Source organism: Columba livia, chromosome 1 (assembly GCF_036013475.1).
Source record: "Columba livia isolate bColLiv1 breed racing homer chromosome 1, bColLiv1.pat.W.v2, whole genome shotgun sequence".
Taxonomy (NCBI): Eukaryota; Metazoa; Chordata; class Aves; order Columbiformes; family Columbidae; genus Columba; species Columba livia.
The window spans coordinates 148,249,543-148,267,471 of NC_088602.1; the positions used below are offsets into that span (position 1 = coordinate 148,249,543).

Genomic DNA, 17,929 nt, shown 5'->3' on the forward strand with positions numbered 1-17,929 from the left:
TGCACCAACCTAATACATCCCAGGTGTCTTTAGTTGCCTAGCCCACATTCAACAGCTCAAAACGAAAACTTATGCAGCATTTTAATGAGTTCTGTTGCATGGTGACTGTTTGGCAGAGCTGCCATGTGTTACACGTCCCACTGTGTGTTTAGACCCCTGCTAGCAAGATGCAAAAGCATTCTAGGACACAGAAGTACAATTCCTGATTTTATTGTGAAACATGGATAGATTTAGGACAGATTCAGAACTTTTGTATTACCATAATGAAAAAAGCACCAGTTCTGAGGGAGAACACACAGAATTGCAATATTTAGTGAAAGAGTCACTGCACACTTTGCTGTATTTGATACCTAGAGAACCTAGTAGGTGACTCCATTCAAGAAGACCTTTCCCTTCCAATCAAACGGGATAGTCTTACAGTAGTTATATCCTACTGTGCTACATACTCAGCAGTGCTAATTACATACTTCGAGTTGTGCTGAAAAATAAAAAGGAATTGTAACAAATCCCTGATGCAAGATACTTTGAGCACCTGCAGGAAAACATCCATGTAAACAGCAATACACGATACAGTACACTTTAAATAATAGACAAGACAAATCCTACACCTTTTGGACACTAATAAGCACAATCGGAATCGTAACGCACGCTTTCTTGATTTAAGACGCTCAGAATTAAGCCACATAATTTGGGAAGAAAGCTGTAAACATCATGCCTGCCTCACACCAGGTCGACTGCACGTGATCTCAGTGACAGCTGTGACAGCAGGGTTAGAATCTACACTAACTGGCTACGCTCAATGCTTAACAACTGTCACTGGCTGTGAGGAAAGGATAAAACACACCAGTACGGGAATCTCTGGCCAGCGTGCATTGCAGAGATACCATTTGTATCTATTTTTCAAGTATGTGAAGCACCTACTGTCATAAGATCACCGAAACGTTCATGCTTTGATCAGCTTATTGCTTTTACTTCATCTCTTCCCTCCTGATAGAAGAGGGAAAGAAGATGGTCAGGCACAAGCATGGAATCTCAGTTCTTTCTCATTCACTAATCGTGACCAAAAGTGTGTCTCATTTAAGCAAGCTCCTCAGAAAAGAGCGGTACTTTCTACAGCTGACTTCTTAGTCACGGAACTGCTGCCCCCTTATGTTTAACTTAGTGATTTTTCCTTGTAAGAGGAACAAGAACACCCTCCAAGGTCTTAGAGATTGAAGAGAACTGAATGTTAACAACTGCTAAACCACAAACCTCCTTCACCCTGTTCTAACTGCACCTGATGTAAACAATGTAGCTGTACGTGATTTTTACAGAGAAGGCCCTTCTGTTCCCTGCAATGTAATATTTTCAAAGGGCTTGTCTCCTGGTCAAAGGCCAGGTGAAGAGGCTAATCACACAGAAATAACTGAGAGTTTAAATGCCACAGAATTCAAGAACCACCCTTTGTTTATAAGGAATTCCAGTTCCTTACATTGGAATTTAAGGGGGAAAGAGATGGAGTGGCAGGGACACCTTACCCTAAAACAGCTCTGCTAGCATATTTAGGGCCTGTCCCATGCAACACAAATTTTCCCCCCCAGTGCTGTGACTTGAGACGATGTCTCCACTCCCTTAATCCCAGATAGGGTCCAATCACTACAGACAGAGCTCTCTCATCCCACCCAGAAAATATTCGTTACTCACAGCTGCAGAACACAACTTTCTGCACTTTGTAAGGTAAAAGGCAGACTTAAAAAGCACCATTTGCTTAACTGTGCATGATTAAAATCACCACTTCATGTAAGATAAGGGTGCACTTCTCATTTTCCCCTTTGGATAGAAAAGGATTATGAGATTATCCAAATTTTGAGGCATCAGTAAAAAGTATATACTGCTGCTGCTACTACTACATTACGATCTATGGAATAAAATTAACGCCCCAAAGAAATCTTCACAAATGAGAAAACAATTTGTCAAAAAAGACAAGAAGTGGTATACATTACATATAAAACTCATATACAAAAAAGGGCTAACTTTTTTTTAAAAAGTCTGGACAGTTTCTTAAAATTCTCTAGTTCATTGATTTGAGCCTACCACACACTTATTTCGGACTATAATAAAATACCTAGTGGAGATAAAATACTATTAATATGCTTCAGTTGGAGAACCGAGGTACCAATCTTGATCACTGCATTAAAACTGCAGCATGTATGGATGGCCGAGAAGAAACGGCTCTTAGGCGCTGCTTCCCTCTTCTTCCCGTGTCAAACCAGCACTGAACTCTGGAATCTGGTCTGCAAAGGACTGGGTCATCCATTGTCCATTAGGAACTTCACCAAAGGACGACCCTTCACAGTACTGTGGATCCGCTGCTGCCAAAACAAACAAATAGAGGTAAAAAAAAAGCAACCGATACCACTAAATCTAAACAAAATACAGATGATGCCACTGCCAAAAAAAAAACCCTAACCACCCAAAACAACCCCTAAAGAAAAAACAAAAAACAAAACCAAAAGATATTTGCAGTTTCCATTTTCCCTCTATTTTTCAACCACCTACTCAGGGTGTAGTTTAAACATTCTTTTGAGCATTTACTTTTGTAGTTCCAGATCATTTCCTCAAATTATAATTTCTCCACATCTTCTCTGAAGGGTGACTGCATCTATACAAATTAAGAGTCTAAATGTTTAAGAGGATACGTCACTTCACAGTATTTAATATGAATAAATTTTTTCTCGTCAAAAGGACATTCTCTCTGACAAAGTAGGGTAGACAGAATGCAAATTTCAATTCATGTGAAATCAGGACTGAAAATGTAAGACTTCAGATGAAGGTGGTTACTCCAAAGTGACTCCTTTCGCCACTGTTTTTTGTTTTTTCTTTTTTAATTACAGCTGGTAGTATTTTGGAAAGTAAAATTCCCGACTTCTTAATTACAGCTAGATTACTAGACTCATCCTTCCAATACTGCTCCTTCATCTGGCCCACCAGCAATGGAACAACCTCAGCTGCACTTTCATTGTATCTGTTCCACCATTCTCTGGCTTCGCTTTCCTTAGGAATGAAAGAAAATAAGTACCAGCCCTCTCTTCTGCTCTGAAAAGCACGACGCAGTGATATAAGTCACTGTAGTTGAAGAGGTTTACTGTGTGAGTCACTAGTTGTGTTTGTTTGTCAGACCTTGGGAGTCACCTTGGGAGTCACCTTGGGAGTTTGGGGAGACAATCTGAAGTTTCAGAAAATTGATTCTAAATAAAGCAAATGACTTTTCTTTATTTCCCCTCTCACATAATTGAGGGGATGTGTAGTTTTTGTGAGAGCTTAACTGCTTCTATATTTCAAATATATTGCATGAATTTATAAAAGGGTATAAAGTATTTGTTCAGGAGTAATGGTTTACAGACTGAACACCCCAAGCGCTGAACTTTACCAGTTCCATTTGAAGAGAAATGGCACTGTTCGCTTTCATACGGTGCACGGTCACAGTAAGCTCCTCCATACGCTGCTTCGTAACCTGGATCATATTTTTCTTCTTTGACAGCCATCTTTTTAGCATCCTCTGCCAAAAGAGAAGACCTCAAGTATTAATATTCAGAACAAAAATTATCAAAGAGTGCATTTATCAGAGAACATTTGAAAAAACAGCCACACATTTTAAAGATAATTTTGCTCCCCTTAGAGAATTACGACTACACTAAAAAGAAAGTGGAAGTAATTCTATGCCACGTAATTTAGAGAAGATGGCATGTCTCTTCCTTCCCCTTAAATTCTCGATTTCCTTTTGCTTAGGAAACGGTTGTGTTGTACGTGACACTGCATTTTAATAAAGGACTAAAAAAATAACCACTATACCTTGTGCAAGTTGCAAGTCAAACGTGTACTGCACCTCCTGCACCTCTGTGTTTGGTGCGATGCCTTTCAGCTGATCCCTTAAGTCTTTCAGCTTTATGTAATAATGAACTTTATCTTGCGCGCGAGGAAACTGAGCACATCTTGCACTGGATGATGGCATAACGTAGCAGAGCTTGAGACAAAGAGCAAGAAAAATAGCATTACTGGTCCCTGAACTAGGAGCTAATACTTAGCATATCAAGAATAACCTACACAGTTCAGCTCAATGATTTAACCCTTTGTACAAACCTCACCCAGTGCCATGAGTGGTTGTGGGAGAGGAGAAGAGGAGCCTTTTGTTTTCCCTCGATCAGCTAGATGTCTTGCCCCAAAGAGAGGGGCTGATTATCAGCTGCTGAAACGACGACAATGTTCACCAGCTGTTTATGTGCTGCAGGAGCAGCAGCACCAGCACCAGCACGTGTTACAAGAAGTACCATTTACAAGCTTATGTCAGAAAGTAAAGTGCACTCCGGAGCTCCCTGAGCAAGCAGAGCTCTGAGCCAGCAAGTACCCAGAGGAGAACGTGATAGCCTCTGCAAACAACCCAAACCAGTCACAGTTTCATTGGCCTGGCTTCTTGGCCAAGTGTATCTGCATCACACTTGCCAGGGTTTGAAAATCTGGAGTTAGGGTGGCTCAAGCCAACTTAAGCATCTCTATCTCTGCCGACAGCCCTAATCAGAGCTGTAAAGTTATTTCAGGAAAAGGGAACTGTATCCAATACTTTTATTACTGTGCAGTATTTATGAAAAAGTACTTGTAAAAAGGATTATTTATCTTTCTTACATCTACTGCAAAAGTGTTTAAGAGCTACTTAAGAAGCAAGCACTTTATCACCAATGTTTCTTCGGGCCCTGATGGAAACATTCTGCCATTGGAGAAGAACATCTTAAATTCAGTTTAAACTTGCAGCACTAGCAATTTGGGATAGACAGAAAGAAAATAAAAAACAAATCCAGACTTCTGAACGGACAAGGTAATGAAGCTTTGGAATAAGCTACCTTGGGTGGCAGTGTAATTGCCTTTGCCTTAACCTGTTTATAAGAACAGGTTAAGCAAACCTGTTTGTGATGATACATTGCTGGTCTCTTGAGATATCTTCCAGCACTAGATGTCTATGACTAATGCACTCTTCATCAGACTGTTTAAGTATCCAATTTAATTTCAAGCTGCAAATCAGCTTAAGACTGAGTCTGATGGAAATGCTTGGGCATGCCCTGATCCAGTAGCACTGTAGCTGTAGCATGTAACAGCACAATGATGGAATTACTATTCTTTCTTCTCCACTACTAGCACCATGGCCATGTTTGCTCTCAAAATTCAGTAACACAAACATACAGGGAACTGGACACAGAGAATAGGATGAAAGTAGGTGACAGTTGTCATAAAATCATGTATATTTTATTCATATTTTAGATAGTCTTGGTGGAATGTACTAACCTACTAATCATAATACACCATTTCCCAAATAAAGTCTGCAAGTCTAAAGAAGCCACATTAAAGACATGTCTCAAAATCACACTATACCCCTTCCTCAAGTAAGCATCTTTCATATCCCTTGTACTTTGGGCAAACTTCGACATTATTGTAAATGCGTGCAAGTCCTGAGACTTTGTTAGTTTTGAAATCGCCAAAATGGAGTGCCCTGTTTTTCTTTCTCAGTATCAATACTTACAGTTTCTGTATCTGGCACCTTGTGTGGCTGCAGTCCAAATTCCAGGTTCTTAACTTTTATTCCAAAAACTTCTTTACTAAAAATTTCATAAATACCTAAAATGAAAAGAAGATAGGATAAGTGGACAAAAAGAGCTACTGACAGAACAAATTCATGTAAAATCAAGGTTCTCACATTTTCCATTGAAAGCTGCTATACGAGGTTTATACTTTTGTAACTTCTGCATCAGAATTCGCCCTCCTTCCCGAAACTCTTTGCTAAAAGAGAAAGTACTCAAAATTATAATCACAACTACTAATTTATTAACAAGCACCGTATTCCCCCTTGTTATCCTACCTGGAGAGGTCTTTGCTTCCAGGTGTTGTCCTTTCAACCATGTTTGTAAATCCAATCCCATATTTATGTGGCAAGGTGTGGTCATCCATATGGTTCAGCTGTTCGTTACTTAGACCGGACATGAATAGACACTTCCCTGTTAAGTAGGAAGATATATACATTTGCCTTTTTCTAAGGAAAACAAAACAAAACAACCCCCTTGCCCATCAGAGTACTGGAATGCTAAAGGAAGAGTCTATGTTAACTGAGCATCAATTAATTTGGGAAGACTACTGACCTATCTAGAAAAAGTTTAAAACAACCAAAATGACTCTATCTACTGCAAGAGGACAGAAGTTCCTAGGAAACAAAAGGAATTCCTCACCATGATCCTAGGTATGGAAACCAGACTTTTATTCTAAAGGTTCAGGAAAGAGCTTTAGATTTTGTGATTCACTTAAACAGGTGAAGTGAAGGTGATCACTCTGGATTTTATGGGAAAGACTGTGGCAAATACAAGTTATCAGTTTTCTTTCACAACCTTGCTGTCACTTCTTCTTGAACTGAGCCTCTCTGACAGAACACGTGGACATCTCCCATTCATATTTAGCGTATAAAAGTCTAGTTTGGGTGATATGCACTGCCAGTCTCTTAAGCACAAGTTAAACACAGCTAGCTCCTAATGACGTAGGAAGCTTACAAAGCCCTGGATTTGTCAGAGCATGCACAGCTGGTCTGCTTCTCAGTACAGGAGGTCATCAGTCTGGCTAGTGTGCAGAACACTGCAGAAATACCTGAGCCTGATTTACAAGCTGGCAGGATACCAGAAGCATTTGGCTGGAGTATCACAGGGCTGCAAATTAGCCCATGTGGAGCTCCACAACTAGAAAGGCTCCCAGCAAAAGAGAGCACTTTAGAGTTCAGGTCTGATCTTTCTTTATGAGAATGTGCTGCAGAAATGTTATTTAAATAGAAAAATACCTAAGAAAAAATATCGGTCTGGAGAATCAGGTATGTTAGAGTCATATGCTTATTGGGCAAGGGTAATGGTTTTTGCTTTTTCATCAGTTAGAAACCTTGTTTAGAAGAGATGAATAAATGCAAAGAGAAGAGGGCTTGCTGAAATGCATTTTTTGTAAAAATGTGTGTAGTTTTTTATCAGAAATTGATGCCTATTGACTTACCCTTGATAACTCAAGTACTAGAGATTTTATTTTTATTCCTTATGTTGCACACTAATATACCAAGAAGTTACTTGGTAATACAATCTGGTAAACTATGTTTACATGTAAATTCTAAACCTGAACTGAAAGGCATTGATTATTGACCTTTTATTCCTTTTCACGTACGGTATTTGACAGAAGTAGTAATGGGATTTAAATCAGTCTTGGATGCTTAAAAGCAAAATCCCTCTCTGCATCCAAAAAAAAAAAAAAAAAAAAAGGCAGAAACCAAATCAGTTTAATTAAACTGCCAAAAGTTCTAACAAAGTTTTGAAAATTCTATAAACAGAATAGGAAAATAAAAACATACAAAAATGGTTTCCAGGTCCAGGGTAATGATGTCCTTTGTAAGCTGCCATCAAGCCGGGGTTTATGCCAATCTACAAACGAAGATACCAGTCCATTTTAATGACGGGAGCACAGCTTGCTAGTCAGGAATTTAACCAAGTTACAGTAAAGAAGCTTATTCAATTCTCTTTAAGTTACTTTCAATAAACAAAACCGTGTTAATAGCACCATCCGTCACCGTTTAAAAAAATTGACAGTATCTCATTTAGATGTGCAATGTCAAAAGAGCAGCTCACAGTGTGTTTTACAGACACTGGTGTAGTGCTTCCAGTAAACCAAGTGTCAAGTAACGGTCTCTCATGACTATGTATTATACCTAAGTATAACTTCTCAGACTTCTCAGAATTTAGAACTATGTTACTATGATTTTTAACAGAAAATGCAAAGCAGTTCTACACACAGGAAACAGCTTATATACTTGCAAGATCTTGCCTTATAAGCAATACAGATAAGTAAGCAGAAGGCATATAAATCATAACCAGTGAGTACAATTGGCTTTTCTACCTAACCTTGTGAGTTACTTACTATTACAATGTCCAGATCAAAGGTCAAAATATCAGGCAAAGTCTTGGTCAGAAGTTCCGCTTCAGATACACCGTTAAAACGGTCCACTTTTCTCTTGACTTTAAAAGTATCTGTGATCTTTTCTTGTTTGCCTTTTGACTTGGCTGTTTTTTCTTTTTTAGCAGCAGGCTTTTTGGGTTGCTTTGGCTCAGTTGCTTTGGCTTTTCTTTTCCTTCCTCCTTTTTTAACTTCTGAAAACACACAACAAATATCTTTTTTCTAAGTTTCTAATGCTGCAGTGTGGATATTCAAAAACACTGAGCCAAATGTTCGGATACAAAAAGAAGTCAGACAGATAACTTTACATTCAAAATTCATTAATTTGAACAATTATCAGATGAATCCCGGTTTTGCGGTCTCTGTATCACAGACACTCTCCTCCCAGACAATTACGTTGACTTAGGATACAAACCAAGAATAACCTCCTGACTAGGTTTTGTTGTTCACAATGCTGTTCTTAGTCTACTAGTCACACTTCAGCTTCTAAACATGAAAGTTGATTGTTACCTATGACATAAGGTATTGAAGAAACCGAACGGTACATCAAAAGCAAAATGTCTCAAAGATTACCTACACCGCAATGTCAGGAACGCAAACACATAGCCTGAATGCTACATAAACTATTCACAGTTTATTGTTTGCAGAACCGATACTGTCCAGTATAGCAAGGTAACATATAAGAGCTTCAGGATCTCATTTTGAATTAATGCCACCAAACTTCAATTTTTATTTACAAAATGCAAGCAGCAATTAGTCACTGTTCACTCATTTGAAACTCTATCATCTTCTACCCCCTAAAGCTTCAAGATACAATCAGCACATGTGCTGGTCATGACCATCCAGCAATTGCCCTCTATCCTTGTTCATTAATAATGTCGAGTTGCAGAACATAACTTGAAAAATATGAAAACATATTTAGCAGAAATCAGCAAAGAGCCAAGGTAATCTATTACTTGAAAATTGAGACTTCATCTTATTTTCAAAATGTCTAGGTGAACCTCTCCCCAATAAATATATATGGATACCAGGGCACTGCCCTAAGTCTGCATCTTTTTATGGGCTGTTTTTGTTTGCTCTCAGCTTTCTTACAAGAAGGACAAAAATAATGTGAATTTCCTATCCTGTTATTGGAGCAACTGCTTAGGAAAGCTGTAAGCAACAGCACTCAAGATATGCTCCCGTAAATTTCACACACATTTGGTACATCTTCAAGCCCTGCCTTTGAAGGCTTTACCCAACTTTCAACTCGTGCAAAAACATTAGGGAACAGTTTTATAACAGAAGATCACTGTTGTCTAAAAACGCTTGAAAGTGCAGCCAAATAACGTGCTCATGGTGACATCATATCATTCAGCAACAAAGCTGCAAAAGAAGCTTAACTGTATAGCACTTGAGATGCATCCTAACTGTAGCAAATAATACTGTGAACTAATAGAGCAGTCTCAACTATTTTAAACTGGAGGTTTTCTACCTATGATTTCATCTGGCCATGCATTACAACTGAAAAAGAAAAAATGAAGCTAACCAAAGGATGCACTTAAGCAATATCATCGCATGAATTGGCCAATATGTTACCTTGGCACATTCAGCTCTGACCTACATCTAAATATTACAAGTAAGACAAAACTCAGTGTGTGAATATTTGCTATAGAATCAGAATTTCAGCGCGGCAGAGACCACTGCCTTTTTTATGTGGTAAAGAGCAAGCATATGAGTAACAGAACAAGGGATCTCTTCCTGGCATGGTTAGCGAAAAGCCTAAGTGTACAAAATCCTAATGGATGGAAAAGAAGGCAATGTACAAGAGCATGAAGTACAAAACTCCCGTCACATACAGGACACTTTACAGTATTATTTATATTTATTTAAATAAGCTTTGCTAAAAACAACTAATCCTTAATGAATATAAGCAATAAGCTTTTTGTGATTACTGAAACACAATTTAAACACAAATATTTCAAATGAACAGTATTGTCCTGTGCTTCTCTGGCAGAAATATAAAAAAAATATTTTAAACTCAGACGGAAAAAAGAAAACTTATCTAACATAATACTAAAAATACGAAATCAGCAAAAAGTGATACATTTATCTACTGAAATAAAAACCTGATTTTCCTGCAACAAGATAATTTTGTGAGACTGAACAATGTGAATACTATCAACTGGGTTTACCTCTCATCTTTTAAATTGCCTGGTAACAAATATTACTTAAAGAATACAATTAATCCATACTCCCTCAAAGAGCATCAAGAAATCCATTAGGTCCAAAGAAGCAGTTTAAGGTCAAAAATTGTTTCCCCCAAACCATTACTAACATTTTAACTTACTTAGCAAAGCCCAGTCAAGTCAAACTACCTTTAGGAGGCTCCTGAGCAAGGTTTGGCTCTGGAATGCCCTCTAGAGTCGGCTGCTCAGCCATGACTTCCACGTTAGGCACGGCAGTCATCATTTGATGGAATGGAAACGTGTAAAAAGCTTGAGCTTGCTGAAGATATGCGTAGTATCTTAGGAAGGGAGAAAAAAAGAGACATAATTTATCAACAGTTCAGAAATTTAGTGATGTACCAAATTGACCGTAAATATCAAGCTTTGTCAAGGTTGGCATGTACTGCACTTATGTCCTGCAACAACTCTTTTAGCAAGTCAGTAAATTACTCACAACCCACTAAGTGGCCTGACTGCTTAGCTGGTATCAGGTGATGTTAAACCCAACATTAACAGTACAGTTCTCTCATGATTACTATAACGCGTAAGAATCACAACATTTTTAAATTAAGTGTAGAGCTTTATCTGACATGACACAAAATGCATGAATCATTCTGGACTACAAAGCAGCATGAATGCACACAGCATTAGTTACTATGCAGATTATTAAACAGCTTTAACAAAGAGTGTGGCAGATGCCATCCAGTTATCCCACACTGGATCCTAACAGAAATAGCGCACTTATTCTATACAAGAGTTACACAAATTCAGTCTCCCTCCACGCACAGTTTTCCATATACAGCTCTTCTGCTCCACATGTTTATTAGTCACTTACAGCCCTCATGCCCCAACACAAACTTCTGCTTCATACTGTCATTCCCTTCTACCTACACAGCTGCCTTCTTGTCCATAGATTCTACTGCCACACGAATACATAGAAAAGATTTAATGAAGAGTAAACTTTCAGGAAATAATTTTATAATCTCAAAGCTATTAATAACAACACCGAATAATTTTTAGTTATACAGAAATATCTCAAAAGAAGGAATCACTCTCTGTTACGCAATGAGTATTTAAGAATATTTAAGAACTCACTGTAAATCAGACTTATGCCATAATAGTCCATAGTCTCAGGCCACTGATTTTGAACCAAATACCTGCCCTGAACCAAGAAGAATAAATTTAAAGATGGGTTTGTGAGATTCCTCAGGCAGTTGCCTAACAAAGTAATGGGAGATTTTCGGAGTACAGAAAGTACCTCAACCTTTCCCCTGTTGGAAGAATTCCATTTTATACAAAATACTTGTACAGTTACCGAACAGAACAAAACTGATCTTCAGATTTCTATTAGGAAACATGACTGAGACATGCAGAATCCAGTTCTTAATGTAATAAATCCTTAATTATACAGAGCAGAACCGACTAATAAGAAAGACGTGAAAGCATCTAACCCAAGAATGGTCTCTAACAAGTCTTCTTATAATACATGTCTTATTCTATGTATATTTAAAGTCTCTTTCTTCTAAAATTCCCTTTAAATGGAGGAAAACTTGCACCATATCACGGACAAGTCCTGTAACCACATGGTAATAAGATGAAAGAGAGCTTTTAATCCCATCTCTAAGCCTCATATACTTTTTTTTCAGATCATTTTTGTTGCAAGGGTTCAGAAATACAATATTGTGTTATTGATGTATGTATCATGGAACATTTAAATAAATATTTTCAGTTCCATGAGAAACAGGTAGTAATCTAAACTCCCCTTCAGTTCATGTTTAAAATGAAAAGAAAAAAACAAGAGAAGAGACACCTTCACTGGAGCAAAAACACACGAAACCATTTACACACCCACCCCTCCGCACACAGGCCGTCACCATCCGCACGCACACGAGTTTCCGAGCACTGAGCAAACCCCCTCCCCACTGCACGCCCACAAACCCGGACGCCCGTTCCCAGCGGGGCTGCCCGGCCCCGCCACACACCCCAGCGGACAGGGGGCTCCGAGCGCCGGCTCCTGCCTCCTCACCCCCGGCCCACCTCGCAAACCTCCCCTCCCCTCACCAGCACCCACCAACTTTCCCTCCTCCTCCCACCCCCACATAAACGCGCAGCCCCACGCACGTCCCTCCTGTCGGTCCCCGCCGCACGTCAACCGCGCTTCGCCCACAGCAAAGCCCGCAGACCCCGGCCGTGCTCCCCGGCGATACACAAACGCGGCATCGCCCCCCACAGCCCAACGCCTCCGCCAGCCCTTCCCCGTCCCCTCACAGGGCCGCCCCACGGCTCCGGGCCCATCTCGCCGCGCCCCCTCACACACACCTCCCTCCGTCCCGCTTTGTGCCCAGGGCGGGCCCGGGGGAGGGGATGGGAGAGGGGCCGCCACAGCCCGGCCCCGGCTCCCCCCGGCCCCGGCTCCCCCCGGCCCCGGATAAAAGGAGGAAGGCAACGGCGACTGCACAACGCGAGGCCCAAGCGCGGCTCCGGGCCCCCACCGGTACCTGCCCAATTCCTCGGCCTCCATGCCCGGGCGCGCAGCCCGCCGCCGATGGGGCTATTGTCACTGGCCGCCCCTCCGCCCCCTCCCCCCGCGCCTCAGCGCCCCAACCGACCTGCCAGGCAGCCTCGCGTCACGTGAGCGGCGGCGGCCAATGGGAGCGCGCAGCCGGCCGGCCGGGCCAGCGAGGGAGGCGGGCGGGGAGGGGGCGGCGCCGGTGGGGAAGCGGCTCCCAGCGGCCTCGCCCGCGGCTCCGGGCCGGGAGCGGCTGCTCGGGCGGTGGGAGGCGGCGGGCAGCTCAGCCGCGCCCGACGGGTCGCAGGGCCGGCTCCCGCTGAGCCCCGCCGCGACCTCGGAGTTTCGGGCTTGCGTCACGACTTGCTTGCGTCATTACTTGCTTGCGTCACCCGCAGCAGGGTACTCCTTCCCCCGAGGGCTGGGCCTGTCCCCCCCCGCCGCCATGCTGCGGCCGCTCCGGAGGCGCGGGGCATGACGCACTTCCGGCGCGTTGCGTGTGTCGGTAGTCGGTGGCGCCGGGGCCGCGGCCCGTCCCGGGTTCTGCCGCCTCCGGGAGGCTTGTGGGAGCTCCTCGGGGAGAAAGCGGCGCCCCGGGCCCTCCCCCGCCGCCATGCCCGCCGGCGTGCCCTGGCCCACCTACCTGAAGACGCTGGCGGCCAGCATGCTGGCCATGTTCGCCGGCGCCGAGGTGGTGCACAGGTACTACCGGCCTGACCTTGTAAGTGCTCGGAGGGCTCTGCTCGCTCGTCGCGTTACTGCGACCGGTAGCGTGTGTGCCGGACGGAGGGTCACCTGTAGAGGTTTTGGGTAGAAAGGTCTCGGGCCGACTGGAAAGAAACCGTTAGTCTTGGGAGCTGCCGTCAAGCTGGTGACCTGGCACCGAGAGTAAAAAAGCCACGGAAACTTCTTGAGAAGGGGTTTCCGCCGTGGGAAGTTGAGTTTTGAAGAGAGCGCTGAAGTGGCAAGAAGGCGCTATATTAGATTTAAATAGGCGGCTTACCCCTCTTCTCCCCCCCCCCCCAATGGAAATGAAGATGATCCGCATCTGGAATATTGTGTCCAGTTCTGGGCCCCTCAGTTCCAGAAGGACAGGGAACTGCTGGAGAGGGTCCAGCACAGGGCAACAAAGATGATGGAGTGGAGCATCTCCCTTATGAGGAAAGGCTGGGGGAGCTGGGGCTCTTTAGCTTGGAGAAGAGGAGACTGAGGGGTGACTGCATTAGTGTTTATGAATGTGTAAAAGGGGAGTGTCATGAGGATGGAGCCAGGCTCTTCTAGGTGACAACCAATGATAAGACAAGGGGCAATGGGTATAAACTGGAACACAGGAGGTTCAATTTAAATTTGAGAAGAAACTTCTCAGTGAGGGTGCCAGAACACTGAACAGGCTGCCCAGGGGGGTTGTGGAGTCTCCTTCTCTGGAGACATTCAAAACCCGCCTGGACACCTTCCTGTGTAACCTCATCTAGGTGTTCCTGCTCTGGCAGGGGGATTGGACTGGATGATCTTTCGAGGTCCCTTCCAGTCCCTGACATTCTGTGATTCTGTGATGATCGAAATTTTACATTAGAAACAATGATAGTCAGTCATGTCAAAATTTAAGCAATGAGGCTTAAGTCATAGATGGATGTGTAAGAATTTATGTATTTTAATAGTCTCCACTGTAGCCTTCATTACAGGCAAATAGGTGTATTCATTCAGAATGATCTACACCTCTTTAAACTACCATGAATTTTGAAGAGGTACAGTTCTTAAAATGTCATGTGACATCTTTTCCTTTTTTAAATTGTAATCTCTAGTTCCAGGGCTTAATTGCTAAAACAGAAAGGCAGAAGCAGTGAAACTTTTTCTTCATTCACCAGGATAATGTGTGGAAACTTCAACTGGTCCTTTAAAGCAATACTGTTACAGACATCTCAACCAAACTTACTTTCCTAAATGGCAAAAAGAAGCTTTGTTTAAACAAACTGTCCGTTCTTCCTTTTTGTGGCCCTCTTTTTATTTTCAAACCATATTTTGCTACTTTGAAGTAAAAGTCAAATTACAAAAAGGTAATAGGTTTATTTTTAAGATGTTTTGTATGCACGAATTACACTCTGCTCAAAAAAGAGGGCAGTGAAACCACAATTTAGCCATAACACTGTCTCTTACAGAATATGCTAACTTCCTGGTTTGTGAATTTAGTTTTTCTTCTGCCACAACACTGAATGTCTTTCTCTGTGTTTACCAGAGTATACCTGAGATACCTCCTAAGCCTGGAGAACTGAGAACAGAACTGTTGGGTCTCAAATCAAGATCAAGCGAAGCTCAGACTTCACAACAGTGACTGGAATTTACTTTTGTGAAAACTAGAACTGATAAAATGTTTGTTCAGCTGTCTCAACTGCAAAGTCCACATGTGAAATCCTGTACTCCCTTAATACTTTGTTTCCTTTAAGCAGGGTTACAGGCAGTGTTAAAATGTACAATGAATACTGTTAAATCCGACTGGTTATGTGCCAAAATTATTACAGCTTCCTAGTGTTGATTGCAGTGTAAGTATCTTCAGAATAAAAGATATAAACTCACATTGGTGAGTCTGATGAAATTTGAAACTTCCAAGCTGATTAACAAGTAGAGGAAGTTTAGCATATTGAAAAGTCAAGCTTTTGTGGCCTTAATAAGCTTACCTGTTCACCTGTAGTAGTGATATCGAAAAGTCGGCAAAAAGACTCTTTAACACAGTTTTGAAAGTGTTAAGACGCAGCTACTTCTATTGCAGTGCGCCAGGCACTCAGAAGATCGTTCCTCTAATTGAGCGTATGTGTGATTTGCACTTCTTGCTATTTATTACATACACCTATTGCATATTTGTTTGTTTCTAGAGGTTAGTTAATGCATTAAACATAAATTATTTACATAGCCTTGCCCTTTGCCAGATGTCCATCTTTGGTATTTGAGAGTCTTCATCAGGGATCTCTAGTGGTCCCTGGTGTCTTCACAGCCTGGTACCCCCGTGGTGTTGGCTTCTTGAGCTCATTTCTTGATAGTGCATATTGTCATTTTGTGCTGCTACCAAGCAAAAGTCATGTAGTTCTTTCTTCATTTAGTGGAACACGCTGCTTTCCCAGCTTGCAAGCCAAGGACCTCCCACTTTGCCTCATGTCCAGCCTCTATAAAGCTCTTGTTCTGTTACGTTCCTATTACATTATGCCTAGTCTTGCTACATCAGGCCTAGTTTTGTTACATTATGCCTAGGGGTTTCTAAAAGATTTTTGTTCCTGTTGTCAGTAGAACCCCACTTACCCATTAGCATTTGCCCCCTTTGTACAACTTTAGCTCAGTTTTCTGGATGTAACCCAGAACCTGGTACAGTAAGTGACGGGATGTACAAGAAAGAAAGATTGAGCACTTCTTGCAGTGGATGGACTCCTAATGCTGGCTCACTGCTGCAACAGCACACACAGTCGCTTTCTGTTACTGACAGAAGTATACTTTGGTCCACTGTAAGGCTGGGGAGTATCTTACAGCTTGGTTGTGTTAGTGTAAATGGGGCAAGTGTGTACAGAATACAGTGAAATTATGTACATTTTGGGCATCCTCTGTTTACAGCTGATTTTGATAGCTGTAAATAACAAAAATCTGAAATAAAAAGTGCAAGTTTACCTTTCAGTCCCAAAATAGGATCGCCACAAAGGTCTCACACGAGAAACTCAAGACGACACACAAAGTAAACATCCTACAAAGATGGTAGGATGACCCTTTTCTGAGTGCTGTGCAGTAGAGCTTGTGAAGGTTGGCGATTGCATTCCCTTAGGAAAGGTACCCAGAGGAGGCACGGGCTTCATCCCTGATTCTTACTCAGGTTTAACTCGGGAAAGAACAATCTAACAGATGAGCCATTAAGGAAGAAAAAGCTTCCTCACTTCTACCAGTAAAGTACTTGGAGCTCTCGTAATAGCAGAGGGATCCAGAAAAGATCAGTGTTAAGTACTACTTTCACACCTGTTCCAGTTGTGAAGCTGTTATTTTATGTATGTTTTTATAAAAGTTGGAATTGCTTTTCCTAGGAAGAAAAGCTTATATTTCCTCTACATAGGCATCTGCTCTCACACAGTTTTACAACTTCTGGCTGATCTAGAAAAGCAGCTGAGGTGGGTTGAGATCTTCTCCTGCTCATATGTGCTCATGTGGACACTCAGGCTGCAGCCTGTACTTAGCATTACTACTCATCTCAGACACCTTTATCAATGATAGCAGTCATTGATAAAAAGGCTGCAAGTAAATCTCAGATGTTAAGCCCAAATGAAATGAATCATTGAGAACATCTTACTAGTTGAAGTTCTGATGAAACTACTTTTTCCTTCACTGTACCTAAACAAAACTGAGATTGACAATCTTCCATGTCAGCATAAGACAAAGTCTATGGAAGGGACAAGACAGGGCAGTTTGGCAGTGTTCTGTTCCTGTTCTAACCAGGGCAGGAACAGCAGTTTTTCAGTTATCCCTTTAAAGAGCCAGGATTCACCAACCCTTCCCTTGTCACTCACATGTTGTCAAGAGTATCACCTCTATCATTATGTTGCTGATTTGGCATGAAAGATGCTTTTCTCTTTTCTAAAGAGTATGTTTTGGTTTTTGTGTGGTGGTGGTGTTTTTTTTGCTAGCCTTTGCTAGCACCGGGGGAACTATTCTCATTGCCCATTTAGAAACAGCAAAGCTGATGATACATGATGTTTTAACAGCAGAACTCACACCCCCAGAATTAGCAACACTGAAAGAAATAGCCCAAGTGTGACTATGAGACACTTCTTCCAGCATTGACACTGTTTTACTTCACAGAGGAAAAAAAGCAAGCCTATAACTAGAGTTTGTGCTTATTAATAGCAAACACTTGTCACTCCAGGTTAGAGAAAGCAGCTGTACCACAGCAACATTGCACATGATATTCTCAGCTGAGGAAGAAGCACAAAGCATGACACAAGTGTGCTCCTTATTATGTCTGAAATTGGATCATGTCATCCTAAAACCCATCAAGGCATTGAAAACTTCAGCTGTGTAACAGAGCAAAGTCTACAAGTAATTAACAGGTTAATAATACTCTAGCAAGCAACCCTAAACTTCTACTACTCTTCAGGTCACTAGCTGCAACAGCACTCATAACAATGCAGTAAGCCTGAGCCAGGTTTGCTACTCAGGCTGGTCAAACAGAAATACAAAAGGATGTGTACTGATG

General features: G+C 41.9%; 2 protein-coding genes across 8 annotated transcripts; one reads left to right on the top strand and one right to left on the bottom strand.

The window, feature by feature from the left end:
- Positions 1-194: 194 nt before the first annotated feature.
- Positions 195-13,032, bottom strand: TDG (thymine DNA glycosylase). 7 transcript variants are annotated; one of them, XM_065037141.1, is made up of 11 exons: positions 12,324-12,483; positions 11,298-11,364; positions 10,353-10,501; positions 7,960-8,189; positions 7,397-7,466; positions 5,885-6,020; positions 5,723-5,805; positions 5,549-5,643; positions 3,832-4,003; positions 3,410-3,538; positions 195-2,351 (listed from the first exon to the last, which is right to left on the bottom strand). In XM_065037141.1, exons 3-11 carry the CDS (start codon positions 10,444-10,446, stop codon positions 2,215-2,217), a joined length of 1,146 nt encoding a protein of 381 aa, XP_064893213.1. In that variant the 5' UTR covers positions 10,447-10,501; positions 11,298-11,364; positions 12,324-12,483; the 3' UTR covers positions 195-2,214. The 7 variants fall into 7 exon arrangements, with proteins under 7 accessions (XP_064893213.1, XP_064893216.1, XP_064893194.1 ...); XM_065037144.1 differs by lacking the exons at positions 11,298-11,364; positions 12,324-12,483 and adding an exon at positions 12,812-13,032 and having other exon boundaries at positions 195-2,348; XM_065037122.1 differs by lacking the exons at positions 11,298-11,364; positions 12,324-12,483 and adding an exon at positions 12,812-13,032.
- Positions 13,033-13,158: 126 nt separating this feature from the next.
- Positions 13,159-15,283, top strand: LOC102087682 (ubiquinol-cytochrome-c reductase complex assembly factor 6). Its single transcript, XM_005500346.3, has 2 exons — positions 13,159-13,432; positions 14,945-15,283. The coding sequence occupies exons 1-2, from the start codon at positions 13,325-13,327 to the stop codon at positions 15,038-15,040; spliced, it is 204 nt and encodes a 67-aa protein (XP_005500403.2). The 5' UTR covers positions 13,159-13,324; the 3' UTR covers positions 15,041-15,283.
- The last annotated feature ends 2,646 nt before the right edge of the window (positions 15,284-17,929 follow it).